This window comes from Podarcis vaucheri (genome assembly GCF_965113315.1).
Source record: "Podarcis vaucheri genome assembly, chromosome: 5".
NCBI lineage: Eukaryota > Metazoa > Chordata > Lepidosauria > Squamata > Lacertidae > Podarcis > Podarcis vaucheri.
In genome coordinates, this window is record NC_138763.1 from 75932716 (window position 1) to 75953210 (window position 20495).

General features: G+C 42.7%; 1 protein-coding gene and 1 long non-coding RNA gene across 3 annotated transcripts; one reads left to right on the top strand and one right to left on the bottom strand.

The window, feature by feature from the left end:
* On the bottom strand, positions 1-9020 carry NRBF2 (nuclear receptor binding factor 2). Its single transcript, XM_082222496.1, has 4 exons — positions 8873-9020; positions 2646-2730; positions 1976-2016; positions 1-1453 (listed from the first exon to the last, which is right to left on the bottom strand). Exons 1-4 carry the CDS (start codon positions 8918-8920, stop codon positions 749-751), a joined length of 879 nt encoding a protein of 292 aa, XP_082078622.1. The 5' UTR covers positions 8921-9020; the 3' UTR covers positions 1-748.
* Positions 9021-9317: 297 nt separating this feature from the next.
* Positions 9318-20188, top strand: LOC309532327. Of its 2 annotated transcripts, XR_014219756.1 has the most exons (4): positions 9318-11203; positions 11566-12109; positions 17336-18676; positions 19318-20188. It is a non-coding gene; the product is annotated as an uncharacterized lncRNA (long non-coding RNA). The 2 variants fall into 2 exon arrangements; XR_014219757.1 differs by having other exon boundaries at positions 9318-12109; positions 19318-20187.
* The last annotated feature ends 307 nt before the right edge of the window (positions 20189-20495 follow it).

Sequence of the window (20495 nt, forward strand, 5' to 3'; positions counted from 1 at the left end):
TTCAAAACTGACCCAAAACTTTTTATTTTCAGTCAAGTTCTGGCAACTGCCGTTACTTCCATTCATGCATCAAGGATTCTTCTTTGTTGTATTTTGTTTAAAACGATGCCTACTAGTTTCATATACAGAACACGCACATTATTAAGCACCCTGATTATGTAAACAAATCAAAATTTCAATAGAACTAAAATTTGGTTCCTTAAAATAAAAAAAGTAGTAGTAGTAAATTTAGCATCTCTCCTGATTGGCTGATAAAGCATTTTTAAGTCAGGAGTGCGAAGTGTGGCACGTAGATCCATACTGTGGAGGAACAGAAGCAACATCCAATCTATTGACCTGGTTTGCATAATTAAATTAATTGAATGCATGATAGAAACTTTTTTCCCCACTGCCAAAATGGCCCACACCACTTAGGTTTTGCATTATTTTATGGCATTAAAGAGACATGTTACATATCGCATACTCAAGACCCCTGCAGGATCAAGTTGCTTGAAAGTCTCCCCTCAGTCATTTGGCTTGAAGGTGGGGAGGAAGAGAGAGCTTAGCTTTTACCAACGATGGTAAACAGTCAGCCCTGTTTAACCGATCCAATAGCATGCATATTTTTCACAGTGACAAAGTCACTAAGATATTCTCCCTCAGTAGGGTTGTAGTTGGTGTTTTGTACCTGTGAATCACAACTGTACTGGTGGGTTTCCCTTTTTTGGATTTTGCTGAGCTACAGGTGAACATACATTGTGGTCTCTACTTAACTGTTCATCAGTCCTTTCAGTATATCTTCCGAGAGCTCCAATAGAGGGAGCTCGGGGGATGGAATGTCCAGAGGCGGAAGGCTGGGTATCGGAATGTCCTTGGCCTTACCGGCATTCGTTGTAAATTTCTGCCAAGTTGAGGCTGACGCGGCAGCAGTTTCCGAATGCTGCTGCAGACCCCACAGCTCTGACTTCTCTACAAAGTCGGCATCGACATCTAGCTCCTTTTCTAGGGGGGATTTCAGGAGTCTGGCCCGCTCAGCTTTTAGCTGCTTGTTCTCTCGCTTCAACCTCTCGTTTTCAGCTAAGAGAAAGTCCACATGCCGTTCTAGAACGGCGATTTTGGTGGCCTGCTCCTCAATTTTTGTCTTGTCGTCCTTTGGGGTTTTGCTTCCGACACACACTTCCAGTGGCTCCTTTCTTTTCTGAAACAGGAACAGTAGCGTGTCGGGGTCCCTATCCAAGACACCGTGGATTGCCTGTGCATCCTTCTCTGGGGAGGGGCTGTACTTCAGGCTAGCGGGAGCTGCCACATTTTGGTCATCAAATTCCTCAGCTGACGGCTTCGACGAAGCACTATCCTTGTCCACAGTCTGCTGTGTCTTTAGCCTCTCTTCTCTTTTTGCTCTTTTCCATCGCTCTTGGATAAGTAGAATCTGTTTCAGGTGGCTCTCCCTTTGTAATTCCAATGATAACTGGGCCTGTGGAAAAGACAAAAACAAGGGATGAGTTTCTCACCATTAGAGCCACCTTTAATTAGCCTTGGATATAACAAGAGAAATAAGGTTGGTCGAATATCGTCCAATGGTGGTAAAGTGTTTTTAAAGCATTAACTTCATTAGAGAAACCGTATTAAACATCATTTATGGCACTACATAGATTCTGGTCCTGGAAGGCATATGCACAGTGCAATCAACTCCAACGAAGCTATTATAGCTTGAAAGCAATTGTCAGCTATTTTTTACAAACATTTTAAACAAAATAATATCAGTAATTCCACAAATCATCTTCTAATGCCAACTATTTTCTAGAAACCTGGCCAGTGAAGGATACAGAAGTGAAACAGCATCTGCATCCTCTTATCACACATCTCTCCCCAACCATTTCTTGCCTTTTCAGAATGTAAGCTGGGGGTGGGGTGGGGTGTCCTAGTCAATTTTATGGTTATAGAGATAATGACTCACTACTAGACTCGCTCACTGTAATTTGGAGTGCAATCTCACCTGATCCGATTGTGTCAGCTTCATGGCCTCCAAGAGATATGCTGAATAAGCCACAAAATGAGAAATGTTTAGGTCACAGAGAAGTCACATTAAGTTTAGGTACAATGATCGCTTCACAGACATTATCCAGATATGTACACTGTGATCCCACTAAGTGTGCCTATGACCGTAAATCTACTGCAATATTGACGAAGACAATATTGACAAACACCCCCCCCCACACACACAAAAGGGGTTGTATCAAGGAGCAAGTGATTAGAGAAACACTTTCTTGCAAACAGACCTCTTAAACCTAACATGAACTGCAGTTTGGCAGCCAATGCCCAGTTTTGGCAGTCACTTAGCCACCATGTAAGAGGCTCCACTGCTCTAACGTGGGATATTCAAGAGAGATAATTGCATTATGTCTTTGGCTACTGATTTTCTACAACCACCTTGATCTTTATGTATTTTAGTTCCCCGTGCACATGTAGGCAATTAACTTTTCTTCCATATAAGGCTTACACCAACTCCCAAGACAACAAACTTCTGCCCCAGTCAGGACAATCACGCCTGGCTTAACACACACTTGCACTTGCTTTGGCGCTGAATAGATGATTGCTACTCAGGCATACTTCGAGGACAGTGTTTTCACACAAGCCATACAATGCTCTTTTTGTTGAATATGCACCTGCTGCCTTTTTGTGACAAGAAATTGCTTCTTCGTACTTCCCCGCTGTCAGCAAACGGTCAGCTTTCCTGCTCTGCTGATGAGCCTTCAAAAGAAAAACAAACTTTTTAATTATTGGAATTTTTTACTATTATTTAAGCATCTCTAGTTACTTCAAACTTTTGCATGAAACAGACATGTAGATACACAAAAGGCAGGCAATGCAACAGAAACGTCAGCTGCCTCAGGTTCTGTGTAAGATAGCTTGGCACCTCAGTACAGAATTATCATAAAGCTTGATTGCTTAGGTCAAGTTTGCCTCTGTGATAGCCTTAGGTATTTTCACACCTGCATGCATAACAACAGTGCTCATGTACACCCACACTGGATTGCAGTTCATGTATTTTAAAAAATGTTAGACAGTGAGCAAATGAAAATGGTGCGTCTGGCCTCATTTAGACATAGGGTGTGTGTATTGCATCTGACTGCCACATGCAGTTTGAGCCCTGAAGTGAATTATTAGCTGCAGCTTCCTCTTCCTTCATCTGATTCTTCCTCTTTCACATTTCTAAGCTAAGAATTAATAATCGCCTAGAGGGTAATAAAAAGGCACTAAGGTTCAGTGGAAAGGGCTACATACTGAGCAACTCTGAGGAATGCAGCTCTGACCAATAGCACACCAGCTATTTCTCCAGTAACAATCAAATAGTGCAGTTATAAGGGGGAAATACAGCCAATTTAAACATACATTTCTGCTTGAAAAATACAAAAATTAATAATTATATGTATAGTCAGTCACAGGCATGATTTAATTACAAAACACTTCAGTGTTACTACAGCCTGACCCTTTCTTTTTCTGAGGAAAGAGAAGTGCAAGACAAGTGAATGTATTTGTTGATCAGTGAATGCTAAGACCCTTTGTGAGATGCACATTTTAATGTCATGGTAGCTAGAGGAATCAATTTGAGTCTCAAGAAAGACAGGCTGCTATGGGAACAGAAAACATCAGCATGTAACTTTGTCAGAAGAGAAACAGGAGATATTGAATTGAATTTATTATTTCGGTCATAGAACAGTTCCAGCAACAGGAGATATTCTTCTTAGGTGGGTTTTTTGTGGGTTGATTTTTATTTATTTTTTAGAGGCAGGCCCTGAATACAGTTTGTGCAGCTGTTCTGTCCCTCTCCTTGCCACATACGGTGTTAGGGAATTTCTGGCAGCAAACACAGGAGTTGATGTTGGCAGATTCCAGCAGCAGAAAGTACCTGGCTCTCCTTCACAACCAAGCAGACATCCCAGTCAAAGCACACTGAGACAGCTGCTCTGCAACAGGTACAAGAAGAACTAAAAAAATAGAGTAGCAAGAACAGTAACTGACACTTTGCAAGAAAAAAATTGATGATTTCCCTTTGAAATCATGCTGCCAAGGACTACAAAGTTTGATGATGTGGTGAGACAAGCTAGCAGATTTACCACAGGGGTAAAATGAATATCAAGATAATGGATGCTGTTTAGTAGCAGCATGCTATTGCTGACAAAAAATACATAAGATGTGGAAGAGATCATGGATGTCCTTTAGTTAATACAATGCACCTAGATTGTGAATATATTGAGTTTATGTGAGATATGCATTTACTGTTCTTGGCCTATTCTTACAAAATATATAAACAGAAGAATTATTTTGGGTGGGATGCAACTAAGTTTTACTCCGAGTAGCCCACTGGCCTTGCTGGCTTGGGCTGATGGGAATTGGGAGCCAAACAACCTCTGGAAGGCCACAGGTTCCCCCTGGCTTAGTCCTTGTTGCTTTGTTCCTAGGCTCACTGTTCCTCCTCAAGAGCATGGTGTTTCCAAAATAATCCAGACCCATCCAGGACAACCCCAAGACTCTCCGTGTTCCAAAGATTGCCTGAAATGTGCTAGGCTGCTCGTAGTCTAGCACACCACATGCCAAGACTGCATTCTGCAAAGAAGGAGTGTTACTGAACCACCTTGTACTCTCATGACATGTTGGAACCATTTGCTCATGCAGAAGGATTTCCTATTCAACACCCCTACAAATGGCTGAGGGAAAAACATCGTGAATTGTAGTTTTACCACGTCAAAAATATGAAATAGTGCCACATTTGGACTGCACATATGAGGGATTACGTGCCTGTAAAACCCCATGTCTTGGGATGGTCCAATCTATGCTGTTAACCACCCTGAGATCTGTGGATGAAGGACAGTATACTACTACTACTAATAATAATAATAATAACAATAATACCAACCGAAAGAAGCTGGCTGGCTTAAAACTATGCCCTACCCACTGGCCCTCTAGCTGCCCAAGCAAACAATAAACTTTGCATTTGCCACTTTGGTCACCTGAGCTTCAGTTGAGCCACATAACGCTTTGTGTTTGCCAAACTTGTTTTCTGTTTTGAAGGAACTTTGTTATTGCATGCCTCTTTCCATGAATCATGTGTTGCTGCCCTCATTGCGTCATCACATCCTGATTCTGTTTAGATAGCAAACTCTTCATGATTTGGACAATGGGTTGCACTTTAACCTGGCTCTTGACTTTGCCCTTAGACAGATGCCCTCTTTCTGCATGATTCAAAAATAACTTGTGGTCTTGTAGTTCTTTTGTGACTTATTCATACAAATTGTGGCTAAATATTTATGCTTCTTTAATCTCGCAAGCTTTTTAGATATGGTGCTAAAGCAAAGGACTGAATGGAGGGAAGCAATTTTATTGCTCCTTCATGTTATTACTTCATGTTATTACTACTTTTCCTTGACAAGCTACCACCTATTTTAGTCCACATCTTCTTAAACCTAAAAAGAGACACTGAACTCTGCCGATTGCATATGGTTTCGCTGGTCTACAGCCAAAGTTGTAGTTGGACTGAAGCCCAAGTATTTTGTGAAGCTTCTGAAGCAAGCATACTTAAATCAGCACTAGATGGCAACTGGCTCCATCTATCACAGCGGGCTCACATATAAAGCAAATGTGTTTTGCATTCCTGGCCATGCTGTCAAATTTGCTGACAGTTTAATAACCCTTCCAAGCCAGCAACATTTTGTTGTAAGCCCAATAAAACTACTCAGTACTAGTGGGCATCCAGATGTAATCTATTACTTCTAACAGTCGGTTCTATTTATTTCCTCTAGGCACTGAACCTGAGGGCTGCATTGCACACAACTTTCATACTAATGTAGGAGAAACTTATATCTATGTACACTGTAATGTGTGAAGACTGTACTCATCTATTTAACAATAGACAATACACACCAGCCTGCTTAAGCCCAATGAACTGATTTGTGGATTCTGTAAAATTTGAATGGGGGACTTTTAGCTTATAGCCACTATACTATACCAGTGCAGTAAGAATCACCCAGGACACGGGTGGCGCTGTGGTTTAAACCACTATGCCGCTTGGACTTGCCAATTGGAAGATCGGCGGTTCGAGGCCCCGCAACAGGGTGAGATCCCGTTGCTCAGTCCCAGCTCCTGCCAACCTAGCAGTTCGAAAGCATGTCAAAGTGCAAGTAGATAAATAGGTACTGCTCTGGCAGGAAGGTAAATGGCGTTTCCGTGTGCTGCTCTGGTTTCGCCAGAAGCGGCTTAGTTATGCTGGCCACATGACCCGGAAAAACAGTCTGTGGCAGCGGACAAAAGCCGGCTCCTGCGGCCTGTAAAGTGAGATGAGGGCCACAACCCCAGAGTCGTTCGCAACTGGACTTAACTGTCAGGGGTCTCTTTACCTTTAATAATCATACAAATTCTGAATTGCATGTGGTACAGATTTTCTAAACACAGTATTTTGACTTTTCAGCAATGCTGATCAAATACCAACCATGTAACAAAGGGAGAAGAGCTGCTTCACACCTAATTGTTTTTCATACAGAGATGTAGGAAAGGTATTAGGATACACTTTTGTAAAGACAATTGCCACACATTTTGCTGTGTGGTACATGAAGTAGAGTTCAATTCAATGAATTAAAGCAAACTGTTCTCTCTAGTGTTTTCTATTTCTATTCAGTGTCCAGCACACAAAAAGATGGTTGATAAATAGTGGCAAAGGTGACCATCTCTTCACCTCTATAACGAGCAGATAACAAATCTGATCTCTTTTGACAGGGCTGTTGCAAAGGTAACACAGGTGACTCAGCTTACGTGGGGGTTACTTTCCGGAGGTGGCGCCTAAAGCAAAATTATGTATGGTTTAAACACAATGGGTTCAATGGTAGGTGGGAATTCTAAAGTTTTTTCCCCAGTCCCCTTTCCATTATTTTTATTTTAATTTGCCAAGCACATAAAGCTGAATGCGAACTAGTTAAATTCACATTAGTTGTGAGTTACCTGTACACGTGGAGCATTTTAAATGCTCAAAAGCATCTTTTAAGTATTTGTGTACACCTATATTCATCCGCGGGACGCAGGTGGCACTGTGGGTAAAAGCCTCAGCGCCTAGGACTTGCCGATCGGCGGTTCGAATCCCTGCGGCGGGGGTGCGCTCCCATCGTTCGGTCCCAGCGCCTGCCAACCTAGCAGTTCGAAAGCACCTCCGGGTGCAAGTAGATAAATAGGGACCGCTTACCAGCGGGAAGGTAAACGGCGTTTCCGTGTTTGGCTCTTGTTCGCCAGAGCAGCGATGTCACGCTGGCCACGTGACCCGGAAGTGTCTTCGGACAGCGCTGGCCCACGGCCTCTTGAGTGAGATGGGCGCACAACCCTAGAGTTTGGCAAGACTGGCCCGTACGGGCAGGGGTACCTTTACCTTTATATTCATCCACAGATGGTGCATCTTACTATGCACCAGGACTAAACCTGGCCTTCTGAAAGCACTGCCTCCTCGCAGTTGCCAACCAAAAAAGCAACTGTGTCTAAGGCAAGGTTACCAGATGTCCCCACTTCCCCGGGACAGTCCCCAGATTTACAAATCAGTCCCCATACAAAATCCATTGAAGTTGAAAAGTGTCCCCAGATTCATTGAAAACAATCTGGTAACCTTAGCTATGGTGTGGTGGCTAAACTCAACAGCAGGGAACTTCAGGAGAGTTGGGATTTTAGCCCATTGTAAATCCTTCTTAAAGTAGTCCTCTAGTAAAATCTGGTCCAACTGGATCAACACTGCAAGGGTACCTTTAACATAGCAGATGGTTCCCACAAGCCCTTGCCCATTATTTGCCCACAGCATCTATCTAGTATTCAGTACTTCTGAACACATCTATTTAACTATGATGTCTAAATTAGCTACTGACTGCAAAAAGGTGTGTACATGAAACCTGGATTTCCTACAAATCAACCTGCAGGAACCTGAGGCCCTCCAGATGCTGTGGGACTCCAACTGCATTTAACTCCTTACCACTGAACATGCTGGCTGGGGCTGAGAGGAGATACAATCTAACAACATATGGAGAGCCACAGGTTCCTCATCCCTTGTTTGGAAGAATAGAAGTTTCATACAAATGGGTAAGAATATAAGCTTCATACAGACATTGACCTGGAATAGCTCAGTCATAGAATCACAAAACTGTAGAGTTGGAAGGGACCTGAAGGTCATCCAGCCCGACACCCTGCAATGCAAGAATTTTGACCCATGGGGGGGCCCCATCCATTTTGAAGCCATACTGGACCCCGGTTGGCTTTGCAAATGTGCTAGCAGTTTTATTGCTGCACCAGTTGGTAGAGTACCGCCGTCTTAATCTCAGGGTCGTGGGTTCGAGTCCCACGTCAGGCGAACGATTCCTGCACTGCTGGGGCGGGGGGCTGGACAAGATGACCTGCATGGTCCCTTCCACCAACCCAATGAGCCTATGATTAGTAAGGCAGAAGTAGGCGAAGGCCCTCTTGGGAGTAATTCCCTGCACTCAGCGGCTAATAGAACCACGTAACAGGAAGTCCTCAGCGTCAGCTCTCGCTTGTCCAGAGAGGGCCAGGAATGCGCCTCCTTCGACCCTTTCCACCCCCGAAATGGGGTGTGGGGGGTGTTGTAGTTATTGTTGTTGTTGTTATTATCATTACTAGGTGTTGACATTATTAATTATTATTGCTATTATTATTAACAGCCTAACTTACAGGGTTGGTGGCTACTTTTACCACACGGTGACATCCATAAAGGGTCGGACACACTGCCTCCCCGCCCCCCCCCCACCCCGGTTATCTATCCTTCGCCCGTCCGGCCCGCCAGGAAGCGCGAATCCGGCCGGCCACGTCAGCTCGCCAGCGCGGAGCACACACTCCGCCCGGCGCCACTCACCAGGTTGAGCGGGCCCTCCATCACCTCCATGGGCGGCTGAGGGCACATGGGCGCTGAGGCGGCCTCTTCGCCGCTCCGGCCCGAGCGCCCTTAGCGCGGCCCCGACGGCAACCAGCCCGCTTGTAAACACCGCGACGCCGAGGCGCTTCCGCCCGCAGTGACGTCAGCGCGCACCACGCCAGCAGGCGAGGCGGAGGCGAGGCCGCTTCACCACGCCCGGTCTCGCGCGCGGCCGCTAGTTCACGTCGTGACGCCCCGCGAGATGACCGGCCGTCTCCTTGGCAACCGGCGTCCAACGGCAACGGTTTTCCCTCACAAAGGAACCGCCGCCGGTCGGCTGCGGTAGCCGCAGAGGGCTGGGGCCGCTGACTCAGTGCTGCGACTTCCCGCCTCCGCTTTCCCCGCAGCGCCTCAAAACACCCCGGCGGTTTCCACAGGGCCCAAGACGCCTGGGAAATGTAGTTTGTTAAAAGGTGCTGGGAACTGTAGCTCTGTGGGGAGTAAACGACAGTTTCCGTGACTCTTGGGAGAGCGGGGAGAGTGCTTTGAATGTGCTTTATGTGCATCATTTATAGTAGCAGGTCATGTAGGAGGTCATCAAGATGTGAACTGTGAAACCAATACCACTGTAAATAGGTAAAAGTAAAGGGACACCTGACCCAGTCGTGACCAACTCTAGGGTTGTGGCGCTCATCTCGCTTTGTTGGCCGAGGTAACTGGCATACAGCTTCCTGGTCATGTGGCCAGCATGACTAAGCCGCTTCTGGAGAACCAGAGCAGCTCATGGAAATGCCGTTTGCCTTCCCGCCAGAGTGGTACCCATTTATCTACTTGCACTTTGACGTGCTTTCAAACTGCTAGGTTGGCAGGAACAGGGACCGAGCAACAGGAGCTCACCCCGTCGCGGGGATTCAAACCGCCAACCTTCTGATCGGCAAGTCCTTTAATTCCTGTGCTTCGGATGAGGTATGGATACCCGGGTGAGATTTTAGTGAAGCCAGAGCCATGGGATGTTTCAATGGGATTCTAGAGATCTAGCAACATGCACAGTTGGGTGTGCAAATGTTACTTTCTGGGATAATGATGCTTTGCATTAAAGTTTGAGAATTCAGTGAGGTAACAATCATTTTACTTTCTGTCACATCTTACTGGACTGCAACACCCATCATCCCTGACTATTTGCCATGCTGGCTGAAGCTGATGGCAGTTGGAGTCCAGCAACCTCTACAAGGCCAGTGGTTGCTTAGCTGATCAACTGATGATGACCGCAGCCATATTTATTTTGAGGCTGTTTTGTTTCTGGTGTATTAATGTGAAGGGGATTGGTTTTTTATTGTTGCATCATAAGTTAAATCAACAAAGAGCATAGAACCTTAAAGATGAACACATTTATTATGGTTTAAATTTTTTATAGGCTAGATTCCAATTATCAGATGCATGAAATCCCAGGTGACAGATGTATGTATGTGAGATACACACCTCCACCATCAGAGCAATGTAGGTCAGCAGGTCGTCTCATCTGATTAGCCACAGGGAGAACAGGATAATGGACTATATGGACCACTGGTCTGATCCAGCAAATTCTCATGTCACACAGAAAAATATGAAGGTAGAGTAATAAATGTAAACAGCGAGGTCAGGTGGAAGTAAATTGGGGGGTGGGGAAAACTGCCTATGACAATTATATTACCATAAAGGTAAAGGGACCCCTGACCATTAGGTCCTGTCATGGCCGACTCAGGTTGCAGTGCTCATCTCGTTTTATTGGCCGAGGGAGCCAGCGTACAGCTTCCGGGTCATGTGGCCAGCATGACTAAGCCACTTCTGGCGAACCAGAGCAGCGCACGGAAACGCCGTTTACCTTCCCATCGGAGTGGTACCTATTTATCTACTTGCACTTTGATATGCTTTCAAACTGCTAGGTTGGCAGGAGCTGGGACTGAACAACGGGAGCTCACCCCCTCGCAGGGATTCAAAGCGCCAACCTTCCAATCGGCAAGCCCTAAGGTATGCTAAAAGATTTTGGTTTGGCTGCAATAACGTTTCACAGTGACCGTCAGGAAATTATCATATGTTACATTTCTTTCAATTTTTTAAAAGCATTTTTTGTGGACAAATAAATGCAAATTATTGGTAAAAGGTAGGTAACTAATCAACAAAACATTCTTTACTTGGTTAACAGAGTTACTTTTAAAATAAAATAAAAAACACTCTGGAACTGTACTCTGTGCTTGCCACAAAGAACAGGAAACATGAGGGGCAGATAGAATGTGAATAAACTGCATGTGTGGTTTGTTTTGCCTTTTAGTCGAAACCAGCGGGAGGCTGCAAGTTTAAGTAAGGTAAAGGGACCCCTGACCATTAGGTCCACTCGTGACCAACTCTGGGGTTGTGGCGCTCATCTCGCTTTATTGGCCGAGGGAGCCGGCGTACAGCTTCCGGGTCATGTGGCCAGCATGACTAAGCCGCTTCTGGTGAACCAGAGCAGCGCACGGAAATGATGTTTACCTTCCCACCAGAGCAGTACCTATTTATCTACTTGCACTGTGACATGCTTTCGAACTGCTAGGTTGGCAGGAGCAGGGACCGAGCAACGGGAGCTCACCCCATCACAGGGATTCGAACCGCCGACCTTCCAATCGGCAAGTCCTAGGCTCTGTGGTTTAACCCACAGCGCCACCCACGTCCCACAGGTTTAAGTAGAGGACATCAAAAGGAAGGCCTACTTAAACATTCCCGCCCCCCACCCCAATAAAAAGCACAAACATCCTGAGCTGCTCTCCTCCAAATGGGCAGAAAAGGTATGAGCTCTATGACAACATCTTTCAGACAGGTTCATCCAATACATAATGGCTATTTGCCCTAACTATTTTGAAACAGTACTCATATCTTTCTGCTATCCTCTACAGAGTACACATGGGAGAGGCAGGAAGAAGATAGTATAAGTGTTTAGGAATTCCCAATTAAGCAATTTAGTACTTACATTACCATTGATATATTTGAACTTGTGTAGTTTGTAATCCTATCCCCTAGGTGTCTTCAGTGACCAGCATTCCTCAAAAGAAAAAATGACTATGAAATAATGACTATTGTAACTGCAAGCTATGTTCCAATTGGTATGAAAAAGTTTTCATTTGGACCATTTGGATCCCTTCCAATCGGGATTCAGGCTTCACCATGGGACTGAAACTGCCTTGATCGCGCTGGTTGATGATCTCCAGCGGGCTACGGACAAAGGTGAGAGCTGTTTCCTACTTCTGCTGGGTCTCTCAGCGGCCTTTGACACCATCGACCATAACATCCTTCTCGACCATCTAGAGGGGCTGGAAGCTGGGGGCACTGTATACAGTGGTTCCACTCCTTTCTCCTGGGCCGTGTCCAGAAAGTGGTGTTGGGGGATGAGTGTTCAGACCCCTGGGCTCTCACTTGTGGGGTGCCTCAGGGTTCCGTCCTCTTCCCCCATGCTTTTTAATATCTATATGAAGCCACTGAGAGAGATCATCAGGGGGTTTGTGCTGGGTGTTCATAAGTATGCAGATGACACCCAGCTCTACCTCTCCTTTAAATCAGAACCAGTGAAGGCGGTGAAGGTCCTGTGTGAATGCCTGGAGGCTTTTGGAGGATGGATGGTGGCTAACAGATTGAGGTTGAATCCTGGCAAGACAGAGGTACTGTTTGGGGGGGACGGGGCGGGCGGGTGTGGGGGATTCCCTGGTCCTGAATGGGGTAACTGTGCCCCTGAAGGACCAGGTGTGCAGCCTGGGAGTCATTTTGGACTCACAGCTGTCCATGGAGGCGTAGGTTAATTCTGTGTCCAAGGCGGCTGTCTACCAGTTCCACCTGGTACGCAGGCTAAGACCCTACCTGCCCGTGGACTGTCTCGCCAGAGTGGTGCATGCTCTAGTTATCTCCTGCTTGGACTACTGCAATGCGCTCTACGTGGGGCTACCTTTGAAAGTGACCCAGAAACTGCAATTAATCCAGAATGCGGCAGCTAGACTGGTGACTGGGAGTGGCCACCGGGACCACATAACACCGGTCCTGAGAGATCTGCATTGGCTCCCAGTACGTTTCCAAGCACAATTCAGAAGTGTTGGTGCTGACCTTTAAAGCCCTAAACGGCCTCGGTCCTGTATAACTGAAGGAGCGTCTCCACCACCATTGTTCAGCCCAGACACTGAGATCCAGTGCCGAGGGCCTTCTGGCGGTTCCCTCATTGCGAGAAGTGAGGTTACAGGGAACCAGACAGAGGGCCTTCTCAGTAGTGGTGCCCACCCTGTGGAACACCCTCCCTTCAGATGTGAAGGAAATAAGCAGCTATCCTATCTTTAAAAGACATCTGAAGGCAGCCCTGTTTAGGGAAGTTTTTAATATTTAATGCTGTACTGTTTTTAACACTCAGCCAGATGGGAGGGGTATAAATAATAAATTATTATTATGCTTAAATGTTCTAAAACAGTCCACAATTCTGCTTTAACTACACATAATGTTGTATGGGTTACTTGAATCACCACTCTGCTGTGGTTCCAATGAAAAAATGACCTTTGGCTTCATTTTTTTTAGTTGGGGGCTGAATAAATTTCGAGTGCATTATTTCCATGTCAGTTACTTATGTGCATATACATGCAAATAATTGCACTGCATGTTTAACTTGTTTATAAAGCAAGTCCCCCTTGAATTCAGTGAGACTTATGCCCAGGTAAATGGGGATTGAAGCCATATTATTTATCCATTATTCCTTACATAATATTAATTAGCTTCTTAATCATATCCTGAATTATTTCCCTGTAGCTTGTCCTTTCTCAGCACTTGAATTATAACCTGTCTTGAACTGATTCGACATTTGTGGTGAGCATGTACATTAAGTAAGGAGTTCACTGAAATGATTCCTAGGTTAGTGGAGGGCAAACAGTCGGAACAGCACTTCAATATAATGAACTGAAAAAGGTATTTAAATATACCTTCTTGAAGAAACCAGAGGCTTTTCTCCTGGGCATTGTCGGCCAATTGGTGCCAAAGAAGGACAGAACTTTTTTTATGTATGCTACAACAGCAGCAAGAATACTCATTGCAAAGTATTGGAAGACACAAGATTTACCCACTCTGGAAGAATGGCAGATGAAGGTGATTGATCACATGGAATTGGCAGAAATGACTGGCAGAATTCGAGACCAGGGAGAAGAGTCGGTGGAAGAAGACTGGAAGAAATTTAAAGACTATTTACAGAAATATTGTAAAATTAATGAATGCTAGAAGGATGTTGGATAGAAACTAAGTGGTTTCCAGCTGTAATGCTTTAAGGGATAGGAAAAAAGGTTTACAAAAGGGTAAAAGCTTAATGGTAAGCATTTGCTGAACTAACAAACTTGAAGTGGAATACAAAAAAGGGAGGTACAAGGAGGTCCGGGGAAATAAGTGTAAGGAAGATTTGTTATGGAAAATCAATGTGTTTTTTAACTGTTTTTATTTTGTATGTTTCTTTTTATTTTTCATTTTTACTGTTATACTTTAAAAACTTTAATAAATATCTTTTTTAAAAAAACAGTCAGAACAGCACTTCATCTTACTGATTTATTTAAATGTATGTTTATACTGCGATGTACAAAGCATTAAAAACAAGGAATTCAGTAAACACGGCTCCAAGATCAAAACAATAGATAAAGCCTGAAAACAGACTAAAATTATTACCTTCCCTAGATAAATAAGCATAATTTGGGCCTGGCAGCTAATATTGATGACAGGCAAGTCACCAATAGGACATTCCATAGCTGGGCACTACAGTAAAAAAAAACCTCAACCACGTTGATGTCACCTTATCCCAAATGGGAGGTGCACAAAGAGAAGAGCTTTGGTAGATTTTTATTATTATTATTCCCCCCCAAAAAAAAAAAATTAGTGATTTTTCACAAAATTGTAAACACACAAACAAACAAACATAAATCATAACCTTATTAAGACTAATCTTACTAACATTGTTATGTGACTTATTCGTATCCCCCTGGTTGAATTTCAGTGTATATCATTTTAACGGTTTTCCAAAATCAGTATTCTTATAAAATTAACTTACTTAACATCTTTCTTTCTTTCTAATTCAGCATTAAACATATTAATTCATCACATTACATATTTAAGTCCTAAGCCTATCTGGTGTTTGCAAGCTTTTCCAATTAGTTTAACTTAACATATTTAACTAAATGCAGTGGTGCCTCGCAAGACGAAATTAATTCGTTCCGCGAGTTTTGTCGTCTTGCGATTTTTTTCGTCTTGCGAAGCATGGTGTCGGGGAAATTTTGGAAAAGCTTCAAAAATCACCAAAGTCTTTAAAAACCTCAAAAAAGGCTACCACACCGTGTTCTATGAGTTGCTCCTCGAAGTCAAGTCGCAACTGTATTAATGGTGTTAAGAAAAAGGAAACAAACTTGCACGACGTTTCCGTCTTGCAAAGCAAGCCCATAGGGAAAATCGTCTTGCGAAGCAGCTCAAAAAACCAAAAACCCTTTCGTCTAGCGAGTTTTTTGTCTTGCAAGGCATTCGTCTTGCGAGGTACCACTGTAGTCTTTAAATTTTGTCCATTCTTCCTGGTACTCCTCCTCCTTCTGGTCACGGACTCTTCCAGTCAGGTCAGCTAGCTCCGAAAAATCCATCATCTTCATCTTCCAGTCTTCCACTGTTGGTACTTCTTGTGTTTTCCAGTTCTTGGCTAATAAAAGTCGAGCAGCAGTTGTGGCATACACAAATATGCCATCCAAACACATTATCAGATCCCTCTAAATCTAAAACATCAGTATCTTCCAGTTGTACTTCGGTAGATTATTTTAGACAAGAGCCTAGGTTCGAATTTACAGCATGTTAGCATCCCACATTAATAGTTAAAGGTGTGTTTCCATCAGCTGTCTTGCATCATTTCTAACACTGAAGGGATGGTTCGATTTTCTACTCTCTCTCTTGAGTACGAAAGGAAAAGAAAAGAAAAGAAAAGAAAAGAAAAGAAAAGAAAAGAAGGAGTTAGATGGCAAGATACAAGCATTGCAAACTGTTCACATGCTTGGGTCTCTGGTTGTTTGCTTTGAGGTACCAGGAAGTTTAATGTATCCTAGGGATTATAAAGAGGTAGTGCTTCCTTGTTATTAGCTCTGACACCAACAACATTTTGAAATAAACTGATGTCTCATCTTGCAAATACTTCAGTTTCCTCCTTTTTCTCATTCAACATAAAATAGATAATAGTAACACATCATACTCAAGTTTGAGTTTAGTAGAAAGGAAAACAGGCATGAGGGAACTTCATTATGGCCCCTTGATTTTTTTTTTGGATTTTTTTTTAAGGAAATCAGTAGAGCTCTAGTCATGTAAAACATGTAAATTACACAAACATTTGAGTTCAAATTCACTAGCTTGGAATTTGTAACTTGACAATTTAAGATAATCAGTTAGCATACTTTATTATTTATTTATTGGGTACATGTACTGCCTTTGTGCCAAGACACCCAAGGTGGTTTGCCATTTCAAAATACTAAAACAAATATATGAAATAAAATTTATCGTTGACCCTGTGACAGGAGAGGGGAAAGTCCAACTGAGGTAGCCCCTGATGTTGTCTTTGCCTGTCTCCCTTTTGCTCTTCTTTTTCCCCAAATTCAAATTTCATAGTGAACCATGGGTTTGGAGCCTTAGAACCTTATTTTTGCATCCAAAACTTCAGTTTCGTGAATTTTTTGGTTGCTTGCAGATATGTGGGGGAAATAATTCTTGCAAGTCTCCTGGTGAAAGCTTCAACACTTCAAATCATGTATATATTGCATCCCATATAGCTTCCCTGCTTGAAGCTGCCCTACATTTCCTTGACAAGCTTAGAAGTGATCACAGTTTTCTCTTTGTCTCTTCAGTATGCAGCTTGAAGCATACATTTGGGCTCTGCACATTAAGTTTTTTTAACATGCTGTTTGGTTGCTCGATTTTTCCTAAGGTGCATTGACTCAGGTATTCTTTGAAAAAGGGCTGCATTTCACTTATACCACTACATACGGTATTTTACTGCCTGAGATCTGACCCACTCTACTAATTAAGCAGCATCTTTTGATTATCCATAACCATGATGCACTTAGTAATACAGCTGCAGACTGATGAATTCTAGTTAAATTCTACGTAGGTTGGGTTGTTAGATACAATGGCAGTCAAATTGCTACTATCAAGCAGCTTACATTTCTTTCAGCTTTATTAGCTTCCTTCCGCTCTTCGCTGACTGAACTGCATTTTTGAGATTGTTCTGGTATATACAGATGACCTTGTTGCAAATCCAAAAGTGTATTGATTCATGGTTTGAAGTATCTGGGTTTGAAGCAGACAAAGCAGTCCATCTGAGAACAAATTACTATATTAAAAGGGGTAAATTTATTAGAAATAACACAGATGTTCTTTGGGCTTTTCCCTTTCCTTGAACTCGTACAAAAAAATTCCAAACAGGTAGTCGTGAGACTTGAAGTTAACAGGGAACCAGGCAGAGGACCTTCTCAGTAGTGGCACCCATCCTGTGGAATGTCCTGCCATCAGATGTCAAGGAGGTAAATAACTACAACTTTTAGAAGACATCTGAAGGCAGCCCTATGTAGGGAAGTTTTTCATGTTTTATTATGCTTTTATATTTGTTGGAAGCCGCCCAGAGTGGTTGGGGCAACCCAGTCAGATGTGCTGGTTATTATTATTATTATTATTATTATTATTATTATTATTAGTCTGGTATAGCAAGAACATTTTAAAAATGAAGGTTTGCTATGGCATTAATGATTGTGGACTAGAGCACACTTAATCAGATTTGAAGTGATTTTGAGAACTTGTAGCTTGGTCCATATGTATGTGGAGTTAAAAAATTATACGATCTGAAGAGAAACCAGAGTATCAAGTTTTTGGATAAGTGACACAACACTGGCTGTTTAGCTGATCATTCATTTCAGTTTGTTTCTGGGCAGGTTCAATGATGCCTCAAAGTAAGTGTGATCCCACACTTTCCAGTCACTTTCTTAATTGCAAAAATCCTTTTGGGGAATGGGCTAGTTATGCAAGGCCTCTCAATCAACAATAATTGCACAGCCTGAATTTGCTGATATGTGACTGAATCCCACCCCAAAATAGCAGCAGTCTAGAAGCACCCTCAGCATGGATTTTTCCTATGAGATGTTTGCAGAAGTCACCCGGGGGGTGGGGGTGGAGAGAAAGCAGTCATCTGAATGATGCTTTCATCCAGTTAAATTATTTTTCTTCTGGTACACAGTGGTATTTGGGAAATTAAATATAAACCAGATGCCCATGTTTCATTTTAGGGTTGGGAAACTTTTTCAATCCAAGGGCTGCGCTTCCTTCTGGGGAGCCTCCCAGCAGCCACATGCCACTAGAGGGCAGGGCTGAGTGGAGCAATGACTAGAAATGTTTACCTTTGTACAGTAGACTACTTTTTAAAATGTGTGTACTCATACCTCCTGGCAAGCAAGGGTGGTTATCAAGAGTTCAGTTGAGCATTCTAGCCAGTGAGACTCAAGGAGACCAGCAAGGAGAGTCCCAGGGACCAGAGTGAGAAGCCTGGGTGGCCCCTCACTCCTGCTGCATATCAAAATGCAGATTCTTTCCAACAATAGCTTGCCTTGGGTTGCTAAATTGCCATGCTTGGCTCTGAGTAAAATGAAAACATAGGGGCATGGGTGGCACTGTGGTCTAAACCACTGGACCTCTTGGGCTTGCCAATCAGAATGTCAGTGGTTTGAATCCCCGCAACAGCAGTTCAAAAGCATGCCAGTGCAAGTAAATAAATAGGTATCTTGTGATGAGGTGAAAAGATTTTGGGGACAAATTTATGATGAATTAAAGAAAATATTGAAATACACTTTCCCAAAAAAACCTGAAGCGTTCCTCTTAGGTATGATCGGAGAGGAGATCAAAAGCGAAGATCAAACATTCTTTCAATACGCAACGGTGGCGGCTAGGATCCTGTTAGCGCAAAACTGGAAAACCCCTAATATCCCCATGGTTAGAGAATGGCGGACGAAATTATGTGAGTATATAGAGTTAGCGAGATTGACACAGAGGATCAGGCATCAAAAAAATGTAAAACTAAAGAATGATTGGAATAAATTTTTAAGTTATATTGAAGGTAATTTGGGAATTAAAAAAATAACAGTGGACAGAATTTAAAACCTGCGATGTATAGAGTTATTATAATAAAACTGCAGAATGGTTATAAATTTATCTAACCTAAATCGAGATGGAAGGAAGCCAATGTGTAACGTCTGTAACTTTGTTTATTTTATGTTAATATGTGTTAATCTGATATCTATTTTCTATTCTTTTTCTTTTCTATTTTCTTCTATTTCTTTATTTTTACCTTTTAAATGTCTGTATGTCTTGGTTGATGTAGTTTGCAAGAATTTAATAAAATTCATTAAAAAAAAATATAGGTATCGCTTCAGCGGGAAGGTAAACAGTGTTTCCGTGTGTTCTGGTTTCTATCACGGTGTTCCATTGTGCCAGAAGCAGTTTAGTCATGCTGGCCATATGCCCCAGAAAGCTTGTCTGTGGACCAATGCTGGCTCCCTCAACCTGAAAGTATAAAGACTGACTTAACCATCCATAGGTCCTTTTACCTTTTACCTAGCCAGTCTCCAGACCTTAATCCCATCAAAAATTTGTGGAGGGAGCTGAAGGTTCGAATAGCTACACATCAGCCTCGAAATCTTACTGACGTGGAGAGGATCTGCAAAGAGCAAGTGGGACAAAATACCTCCTGAGATGTGTGCAAACCTGGTGGCCACCTACAAGAAACGTCTGACCTCTGTAATTGCCAACAAGGGTTTTGCCACCAAGTACTAAGTAATCTTTTGCAAAGGGATCAAATACTTATTTCACTCATTATAATGGACATCAATCTCTGACTTTTGTCTTCTGGGGGTTTTCCTGTTGTTATTCTGTCTCTCACAGCTGCAATAAACCTATCATTAAAATTATGGACTGGTCATTTCTTCATCAGAGGGCAAACAGGCAAATTTAGCAGGGGATCAAATACTTTCCCCCCTAGCTGTATAAAGATCTGGTTGACCCAAGAAGTTCCTTTTGTGAGAATATACTATACAGAATTGCAAGAGTTCTGAGATTAGGAAGTTCTGAGATTATCTTCACTTACTTGAGAGTAAGCTTTATTGAATTCAGTGCAACTTACTTCTTAGTAGACACACACAAGACTGCTGTGAAGTTCTCTTTTGTTATATGGCAAATAATAGAAATAGGGCTGTAATTTAACCAGTATGTTAATTTTAGACTAGATAATTTTTAATTATTAGGGCTGCAAGCTAAAGGCAGACTTGCTACCCCCTCCCTCTGGCTATTTCCGTTTTGGTTTCCTTAAAATAAAATGAAAAATAAAATGCTGAAAATGACCTATCCTAACAATGTATTAGAGCTTTTGTCTGTTAAATTGCATGTTAATCTCACACTTTTTTCATTATCTCAAGAAGACACTTATATTAGATTTTGAGAAGATGCACAATTATTTAAATTCAATTGATCTATCAGTTCAAAGACAGATGATTAATCAACAAGTTTTTTTAATTTGTTGATAGCCTTTTTTTTTAATTAAGGA